We start from the raw sequence: 10266 nt of genomic DNA on the forward strand, positions 1-10266 counted from the left end.
CCCTGCAGAGCCCACTTGGCTCGGCTTGCTCCAGGGCTGTTTTAACACCCCGGGCTGCACCACAGGATAGTGCCACTCTGGTCTGTATCATAGGAGTCTCCTGAAAGAGACCATCCTCGAGGAATGCGTGATGACTCACAAAATAGTAAGGAGTCCAGTAGCACCTTTAAGATGAACCAACTTTATTGTAGCATAAGCTTTCAAGAACTACAGCTCTCTTCGTCAGATGCATCTGATGAAGAGAGTGGTGGTTCTCGAAAGCTGACGACACATCCAACAATGAGAGCTGCCGTTCTTGAAAGCTGATGATGCATCTGACAAAGAGAGCTGTGGTTCACGAAAGCTTATGCTACAATAAAGTTGGTTCATCTTAAAGGTGCTACTGGGCTCCTTACTATATTGCTACTATAGACTAACACGGCTAACTCCTCTGGATCTCTGATGACTCACAGGCAAGCTAGGCTTCTTTTCCAGGCATGCCTCAAAACTCCCAGCTTCTGTGCTTGGAAGGCATCTGTGCCCCTTCTGACACCAATAAAACTCTGGTCAATTGTGAGGCCAGCCAAAAAGATGGCTGCTGTGGAGTCTCTGCGTAACTTCTGCAGGATTCGCCTGTATGCTGACATTGGTGCCTGGTTAGGCGGTACTGCGTTTCAATCATCATGCATTTATAGGGTGGTGTCCACAGATGGGGTGACACCATGATTCTTTTTCCCTGGTGACAACTCTTTGACTTAGTCTAGACTAAGCGTATGTGACTAGTCCAAAGTCTCCCAGAACGTTCCCTGGCCCAAGTAGAGATTTGAACTCAGATTTCAATTCTCCAAGCCCAAATACCTTAAATCCTGCATGATGCTGAATCTCAGTATGCAGGCATGCTAATCTGTGTATCATAAATGCACACACTTAGGTCATGCATTGATGTTCCATACATGTGGGAACCCCCTCGGTTTGCCCAGGGAGAGAGAGTAGGGGTGACTGCTGTTGTCTGCTACTGGCGACACTTTATTGAAATCGAGTTCCTGTGTCATCAGTCCCTATGTTAAGGAGCACAGATCCACGGTTTCAGGCTGGTTGTCGCAGGGGTTCCTGGTGAACCCATCTCCAAACCCCTCGGCTTGCACCAGATCCGGCTTGTTGTTGCACATGGGGCAGAGCTGATTTCGGACAGTAGACGATCGCATCCAGACAATCAGGTTCCAGCGCTCCCCGGACCCAATGGGGAGTGCCCCGTGCATCTGTCCTCCCCGGTGAAACAGTCCATGGCAGGGCACGTGCTCAAGTTCGATGTAGCGGGGCACAGGATTTGGATCCTTAAAAAGAATAAAGGCAGACCGCCAGGTTAGGCAGCTACTGTCTGCTGCACAAAGCATGGCCAGATGAGACTACCCCTGGAGGTGAGACCCTCCAAGGGAGCGCTTATTTGTATGATACGGAATCAGCTTATGGAATTTGACTGGCATCTTTAGAGGTGTACCACCAAAAGACAGAAATCTCTCAGTGTCACAGTGGGACTGTGTCACAGGACTGTGACACTGAGAGATCTCTGTCTTTTGGTGCTACACCTCTGAAGATGCCAGTCACAGCTGCTGGCGAAACGTCAAGAACTACAATGCCAAGACCACGGCTATACAGCCCGGAAAATACACAACAACCATTGTTCTCCAGCCGTGAAAGCCTTCGACAATAGCTGCTAGAATATTTGGCTTTTTAAAAGGTCAGATAGATTTGTGCTAAGTCATAGAACCATAGGATTGGAAGGAACTTCCAGGATCATCTAGTCCAACCCCTACACAATGCAGGAATTCCCCCACACACTCCCAGTGACCCCTGATCCATGCCCGGAAGATGGCAAAACACCTCCAGGATCCCTAGCCAAACTGGCCTGGGGAAAATTGCTACCTGACCCCCATGGTGGCAATCAGCCTTACCCTGGGCATGTAAGAAGGAGCCAAGAGAACTAAGCCCTGATGCAACCCTCCCTGCCCTCCCTCTCATGATCTGCCCAGGTTCACAGAACCAGCACTGCTGTCAGAGGGCCCTCTAGCCTCTGCTTAAAAACCTCCAAAGAAGGAAAGTCGTCATCATTTAAATGGGGGCCCTACGGTTTTAAGGTTCAGCAGCAGCATTTAAATGGAGGTCCAGAAAGAAGTTCATCCGCATTTAAACAGAGCTGTGGAGGAAGGCCCACCTAGACCGGCATTTCTTTTCCAATACTGCTTCTGGAAGTTCATAAACAAGGAACAAAGGCCTATCCTCATTTGTCCCCCAGCACCTGACAATCAGAGGTACTGCTTCTGTTCATGGAGGTTCTATTTAGCTGTCATGGCTAATAGCTGTTGATAGATCTCTCCTCCATCAGTTTGTCTAATCTGTTTTTAAAGCCCCTGAAGCTAGCAGCCATTGCACCTCCGGTCCCAGAAAACTGTATTAGTTCCATATGACATGAAGAAGCAAGACGGATAACCACCAAAAGCTCTGGGAGCCTTGTGGCTATTGGATCCTGGTCTGCACTTTAAAGAAGCAAAATAGTAAAGAGTCCAGTAGCACCTTTAAGACTAACCAACTTTACTGTAGCATAAGCTTTCGAGAATCACCGCTCTCTTCGTCAGATGTATTGTCAGCTTTTGAGAACCACAGCTCTCTTCATCAGATGTATCATCAGCTTCCAAGAACTACAGCATCTGACAGAGAGAGCTGTGGTTCTCGAAAGCTTATGCTACAGTAAAGTTGGTTATTCTTAAAGGTGCTACTGGATTCTTTACTATTTTGCCACTACAGACTAACACAAACTCCTCTGATTTTAAAGAAGCACCTGTCTGAATTCAGCAAAATAGAGGTTGCCTTCAGTGAATTCTTTTCCCAGGGATACGTTCAAGGTCACTTCTGCGTTGTCGTAGTGGGAGCTCAGATCCAGGTCCTCCCGCAACGCGTACTTCACGACAAAAGCTTTGTGGCTGTCCAAGCAGCTTCCTCCGCAGTCTGGGTACAGCAGCGCTGAGATGGGCTGCAGGTATTTTTCTCGGAGAGGCGTGATGAAAGCCTCGTCCATCCCAAGCTCATTTAAGAGAACCTGCACAAGAGGGTGCAACGGTGTGAGAGAGGAGTAACAAAACTAGCCCCATTGCAAAAGATGCATTCTCTTCTAGCCCTGGACAGGTTCTTCCTATGGCTGGGAATGGCCCCATGTTCCTAACAGGTTCTGTGCTTGCCTTTCCAGGGAACAAAAGTTGATACAAGTGCTGGGGCTGAATCCAAATGAGCATAAACATAACAGAGCGCTTTAGAGAGTTCAAATACTTCACATGTAGATTCTCATCTTTACAGCCCATCCGTAAGGTAGGTCATTCTCTCTGTACTGCAGAGTTCAAGAGAGAATGTTTTGCCTGAGGCCACTTGAAGAGCTCATAGCTGAAGTAAGATTCGCACTGGGGACTCCCTCAGTCTCACTATCTCAAGGAAGCTAAATCCAAATGAGCCATGAGAGTCAAGTGCGAACCCACACGTACCAAAACAGTATACCCCTAAGTACCACCCCCTTTTAACTTAAGGACTTTTCCAGCACACATTGGTTGCCGGCCAAAACCAGAATAATGTGGCTACAAGGGGCTAAGCAGGTCATAGAGCGTAACAGATACTGTTCTCCTTTGCATCTTCCTAACAGATCCACCTCAGGAATGTTAAATCCCACTGTTTGGTGGGACATACTCTTGTGCAGTAGCGCTGCAGGCTAAGTCATCTGTCTGGGCCTATGAAGCAGTCGTGTGTGTGCTGGGCCAGACCTCTGGTCCATCTAGCTCAGCCTCGTCTACTCTGACCAGCTGCCAGTCTCTAAGCCAAAGTTCTTTCCTGCCACCTATTAACTTTGAGGTGTGGGGTGTGCACCTGGGGCCTCCTGCTGGGAAAGGTGCCATAGCACAGCCCCAGTCCCCTTTTTCATTGGTAAGTCGTTTCTGTCTACAGAACATGAGGCTCACCCCGTAGTTATTCATGCTATTGGGCCTCCCTTTGGGCATCTCGGAATGTTCAAAGTTCTCCAGCTCCTCGATGAACGCTTGGCAGAATTCCTCAGTGAATACAGGGAGTCGATAGATTCTCTTATCTGATGTGGGAAACAACAGCAACAAAAAGATGCGGACATATTGCTATGCTAACTGCTTGGTCTCCTCTTGGTGAGCAAAAATAGGCTCCAGGTGACCAGTAACGGAAGGTGGGTTTTTTTGTAAACTGGAAGCGACTGGCAACCTCAGTCCTTCTACTACACCACAAATCACTCCTATGGGATAGCCAAACAGGCTGGTTAGTAAAATCTCTTTGTGGGCTGTTTTACAGACAGCCGAAATCACAAGAGCAGCCGTGTTTTTGTTGTGACAAGTTCTGCAAAGCAGCAGAGGCATCCCTTTGCTTGTGGTAAAGTGGGGGCTGGGCACTGTGTCCCTTTCCAGATCAGAACAAGAGAGGCCTCGGGGAAAATGTGTTGAGTAACAGTTCAGTTTTGAAAGCAAGCAAGCAAGGACCTGGGGGAACTTTTTTCAGACATGAAGGTATTGCTGCACAAAATGCCAGTGCATCCTTTTTACACATAGCCCCACTATGTGGGAAAGAATAACGGGAAAGAATGTCCAATTCGTGACTTAGCTGGTGAATCTAAGCAGGACACCATCTTGGCAAGTAAATGTCAGGATTCAAACAGTAATTTAGTGTTCGAACCAATTGAAAGCCCTGTGCTGGTGGAGACGTGATGTGAAACCGCTCTGCTTACCTGAGACAGATTCCACATGGCTCAGCAGACCCTGGAGATCCGCCCCTTCGGATGTGCAGTACTTGACCGTTTCTACAAATTCTGGAGCCAGAAATGAATCCTAATGTGGGAAGGAAAGGGAGAAACTGCATGGAACTTACCGCCCTGTCAAAAATAGTCGCTTCTGAGAGCCCTAAAAAAGTCTACTCAGGAGTATGTCCCATTTTATTCAATTAGACTTACTCCCAGGAAAGAATTCTTAGGATTGCTGTTAAAGCATCTTTAATGTGCTTTAATGCCAGCTCGGTATAGTGAATTCTTTACCTGTAAAGTATACACTTCTGGATGTTTTGGTCTATAGTTCTGGGAAATGATTGTTTTTCTTTCTCTTGAGTGGCGATCTAAGTCCTTTCTCCTCTGCACTTCTTTTTCAACCTGGGAAAAATCCATGGTTATGAAAATAAAATGGGGACTTACAGCCCTGTTCCTATCCATTATGACTGAGGACAAACCACCCTCTCGCTCTCATAGTTAAGCTGTAAGCCTTGATCATGGTATAATAATTGGAACTAATCTGTGGGCAGCAGATCCTGTGCGCTTCAATTCAGTAGTAAGTCCTACTAAGTGCAATGGGAACTATACTCAAGTAATTGTGTCTAACATGACAGCCTTACAACCTGATGCTATGCAGAGCTACATGTGATTCTTTGTAGGACTGTACGTGTTTACTAAAAATTACAATAGTTTCCGCCAGATTTCAGCATCATGCAGAGGGAGAAACTTTAAGCAAGGGAGGTGTTTTGCTTAAGGCTCTAGCCTGGTCAATTGTAAATAAGCAAGCAACATAATCGGAGTGCCCCCTGCTAACTCTTGCCTCTTAACACCCCCCTAAGTAATCCCTCTGGCCCCCAGAGTTAATACCACGCACTTTAGGAACCACTGGTCTAATCCCCTTTTAAAGCCTTATAAACCAGCGGCAGTGAGTTCCATAAGGTAACTAACAGTGAAATCCTAAACACAGTTACTTCAGTTTAAGCCCATTGACTTCAATGGTCTTAGACTGGAGTAACGCTGCTTAGGATTTCACTGTAAATCTTGTGTCAAAAAGAACTTCCTTTTGTCCAATTCTGTTGGGTGATCCTGAGTATCAGCATTATAAGCGAGGGAAAATAAGTTCTTCTTGACCCACTTTCTGCACACTGCACATGATTTTATAAGCCTCCCGTCTGTCTGTGTCCCCCCCATCTTGTTTTCCCTTTAAACTAGTTGTCTAGCTGGACCGTACCTCTTGGATTACAGCTTCAAAGTCTTCCTCACTTTTACAGCCACGCTCTCTTAAGGCCTGCAGTGGAGAGAGTCACTTCTGGATTTTATGTGGCACATACATACATGGATTGCACACTCATACTTCGCTTACAATGTCAATTGTCATTCTACAGGCAAAACTGCCAGTATTAGACAAGGTTACCCTCCCCTCCTCTGATCTCATCCCAGGCCCAAGATCAGAGGAAGACTTTGGTTGTGTAAATCTCCAGCTGAAACTATTAAAATCACACCAGCTCAGATGAAACAAAAGCGGCTAGAACCCTGGGGTGCATGGAGAGTAAGACTTGTTGCTATACCTTTTTAAAAAATACACATGGATCTCTTTTGTGGCCACAAAGAACGGGCTCACAGACCTGCCCTAGGACCCTTTGATGCACTCCTTAATCCAGATCAACTCTGTAGATTTCTAAAAGCCTTTAGTGGGTGGGAAAATACTATATCGCTTAAATCCCTGTCTGTGCAATCAATCCTGATAGATTCTAACCCAGCAATTTCACACGAGTTACCCAGTGAAGTCCTTTGTTGGCAACTTTTAAGATGAATCACAGAGTAGTGCAGGGGTTAAGAGTGTTTTACTGGGGGGGGGGGTCCCTGGGTTCAGATACCGGGTGACCCTTGGGCTGGTCAGCAGGTAAGGTTGCCAATCTCCAGGTGGTGATGGGAACAATCCCGGAATTACAACTGATTTCCAGGGCACAGAAATCAGTTTCCCTGGAGAAAATGGTAGCTTTGGAGGGTGGGCTCTATAATAAGAGTTGCCAGTTTCCACGTGGTGGCTGGAGATCTCCCGGAATTACAGTTGATCTCCGGGAGACAGGAATCAGTTCCCCTGGAGAAAATGACTACCTTAGAAGGTGGACTTTATGGAATTATATCCAGCAGAGGTTCCTTCCCTCTCCCCTCAAATCTCCAGGAATTTCCCAACCAGTTGGCAACCCTACCCCGTCCCACCTCGCAGGGTTGTTGTAAGGATTAAAACAAGGACAGGAGAACTGCGTTCTCGGGACTGATATGGTCCTATTAGTAGATAAAGGGGACGAGCCTCCGCTGCCCTGGCGCATCCACGGCGCCCTCCATTTACCGGCCCGTACTCCCTCTGCAGCTGTTGCGGGTCCCCCCAGTAGCGCAGGTGGAGTCCGTAGCGAGGCACGAAGAGGTTGTCGGTGAAGAAGCAGGCGCAAGCCAGGAAGCGACCCCGGCCCGGCCCCATCTCGCCAGGCTCCATGTTTCCACCCGATCCCTAAAAGGGGTAGGAGCCAAGCTCTGCAGGCTGTGGGATCGTCGGGAAAACCATTCCGGTGGGAAACAAGTGAGCTATGCGAGGGAGCGTCAACAAATTACACGATGGCACGAAGGGCGGAGAACCCAGCGCGGAGGAGACGAAAGGCTTAAAAATCTCTGGTTTTGGTCTTAGCCTCAAATGATCCTCGGACTATCATCATCAAGCGTTCATTTGGACTATGACCAGTTCTGACCCCAACAAAAATAAATAGTATTTTCAAATCCAATATTTGTTGTATTCTGCTATAACCTCACCGTAGATTACAACCACGTCCTCACATGCTCCTGGAAGTTCACAAGCCGGGCACAGAAGCCTTCTTTTGTCCACAGCAGGTGGTATTGGCAGGTATACTGCTCCTGAAACTGGAGGTTCTATTTTTCCATCCTGGCTATTTCTAGAGCCCTCCATGAATTTGATTCTTTTCTATTTTAAATGTATAAAATCATCTCCACATTTTGGGGCAGTGAATTCCCCAAGTCGGTGGGTGACCTTCTGTATGAAGGATTCTCGTTTTTCTCACACTTTTTGCAAACTATGCAAGTGAATTATTCAGAAGGGCTTCTTACCCAGATTATAGGGCTGTGTCATAAGAAGTAGCTCAGAGAAATGCATTGGCAGGGACTATATGCTACTCTGTTGGGCGCTGTCTGCTGTACTATCTGCTGATGGAGACATGCGCCTACTAGGGCGTTTCCACGTTGCTAAGCATGCCATGTAAACGAGTTATGCTTTGATTCAGAAAGAAGCCATCTCTTTGCTTAGCTTAATGCTTGTCTTTCAAATGTTCTGCCACCGTACCATACTCTTTTCATTGAAGAGTCTGCCACCCTACTCTCTTTTCATTGAAAGTTCTGTTGTTCATTACTGTACTTTGTTCAGTGAATGTACTAGCTGTTGTTGATTATATTGTTTTTTTCACTCGCACTGTTGTAATCCGCCTTGAATCTCAGTGAGAAAGGATGTTGCTGCTGATAATGGCTGGAGATCTCCTGGCATTACATTCGGTCTCCAGGAGACAGAGATCAGTTCCCCTGGAGAAAATGACTGCCTTGGAAGGTGGACTTTATGGGATTATACCCCTCTCCAAACCCTGCCCTCTCCAGGCTCTACCCCCAAATCTCCAGGAATTTCCCAACGAGGAGCTGACAACCCTACCCCATCCCACCTCCAGCAGTAATACTAATTCCTCTAAACAATTCTTCCTCCTCCCTTTCCACTTTATTTTCACAACAACCCTGAAAGGCAGGTTAGTTTGAAAGCTGTGACTGGCCCCAAATGACCCAACGAGCTGAACTACCCTAAACTAATCTCCTTCTGTGCCTGGGGGGTGGGGTCGTTTGTGCCACTAATGGTGCAATCCTAAAAAGATCCAGAGGAGTCAGCCGTGTTAATCTGTAGCTGCGAATTAATAAAGAGTCTAGTCGCAGCTTTAAGACTAACCAACTTTATTGTAGCATAAGCTTCTGAGAACCACAGCTCTCTTCATCATACATCTGACGAAGAGAGCTGTGATTCTCGAAAGCTTATGCTACAATAAAGTTGGTTAGTCTTAAAGGTGCTAACTGGACTCTTGACTATCCTAAGAAGAGTTACTCCAGTCTAAACCCATCGATTTCAATGGGCTTCGACTGGAGTAACTCTTCTTAGAATTTCACTGTAAAACTGCCTTTTGCGCACACTCCTGGCTTTCTGCCGCTTTCCCTCCCCGGGTAACCCCATTCCCGGTGGCCCGAGATGCCCCAGGGTGAGGCCTCGGCTCTCCACCCACCCGGCTCTGCAGCAGCCCCGCACCGCGCTGCTTCGCCCCGGCCCCTTAGCAGGATGCGAGCGAGCATGCATGCATGCATGCAAGCCCGGGCGTGTGCGCATGCAAGTCCGGCCCGGCCCGCTGCTGAGCATGGACGCCGCCCTGCAGGTGGCCGAGGAGGAGGTGGTGGAGAGCTGCAGCAGCCCCCCCAGCAAGTTCGAGGACATCTTCCGCCTGCTCAGCGAGGGCTGCTTCCCCGCCGGCTTCTGCTCCATAAAGAGGAAGAACCTCAAGCGCTACGCCCAGAAATTCGTGGTGGAAGGTGAGGGGGGCTGGCCGGGGAGTTCGGCTGGGGTCCTTCCCCGGGTGCTGCGGGCAGGGCAGCCGCCCAAGTGCTTTGACAGCTTCGGGGCAACCAGGGGTGCCAACCTGCAGGCAGTGCCTGGAGAGCTCTAGCTAGTCTCCACGCCACAGAAATCAAGTCCCCTGGAGAAAGTGGACTCGGTGGCATTCTACTCCTGTCAGGTCCCCAAATCTTGCCCTTCCTCTCCTCCACCCTCAAAATCTCAAGGAATTTCCCAACCCGGAGGTGGCATCCCCAGCCCCGGCTCAGGAGTGCCAGAGAGTGCCAGAGCTCACCTGCCCTTCTGAAAGTCCCGATCTCTGTTTTGTCCCAGTGGGGGGTTGTGAGTGGCAGGGAAAGGCATTCTGCATATGCTTGCTTGATTGCTTGTTTAGTTTATTTATTGATTGATCATTTATAGTCCCCCTTTTTCACTGAGACTCAAGGCAGATTACGCAGTGTAAGATTAGTACAATCAATATCAAGGACATTTCCATAAGCGATGCCGTAGCATAGGGTAAATAAATACAAGTTTACAAAGACATAGCATTAGCAAGAATTTGATACAGAGTTGAAGAAATGCTGAAACAGAACATAAGCTGTTCTAGGACTGACACTAAAAACGTGAAGCGCAGATAGCACATAGGAGTACATATTTAAAGCAACAGATAATATGTAAGGCAACATAGTGGTGAAGTCTAGGGTCCCTAAAACATTAGTGGAGCATCTGAGAGCCCCTCCCTACAATACAGCCCTCCTATCTGAGTAAAAAGCCTTTTTGAATAATACTCCACTTTCCTCCCCCATCGAGGACCCAAAGTAGCTTA

General features: G+C 47.8%; 1 protein-coding gene across 1 annotated transcript; it reads right to left on the bottom strand.

Moving 5' to 3' along the window:
* Positions 1–986: 986 nt before the first annotated feature.
* On the bottom strand, positions 987–7299 carry OGFOD2 (2-oxoglutarate and iron dependent oxygenase domain containing 2). Its single transcript, XM_054996620.1, has 7 exons — positions 7149–7299; positions 6027–6083; positions 5066–5176; positions 4763–4862; positions 3978–4102; positions 2816–3073; positions 987–1313 (listed from the first exon to the last, which is right to left on the bottom strand). Exons 1-7 carry the CDS (start codon positions 7290–7292, stop codon positions 1038–1040), a joined length of 1071 nt encoding a protein of 356 aa, XP_054852595.1. The 5' UTR covers positions 7293–7299; the 3' UTR covers positions 987–1037.
* Positions 7300–10266: the final 2967 nt, after the last annotated feature.

The sequence above is a fragment of the Eublepharis macularius genome, chromosome 13, assembly GCF_028583425.1.
Source record: "Eublepharis macularius isolate TG4126 chromosome 13, MPM_Emac_v1.0, whole genome shotgun sequence".
Classification (NCBI taxonomy): Eukaryota; Metazoa; Chordata; class Lepidosauria; order Squamata; family Eublepharidae; genus Eublepharis; species Eublepharis macularius.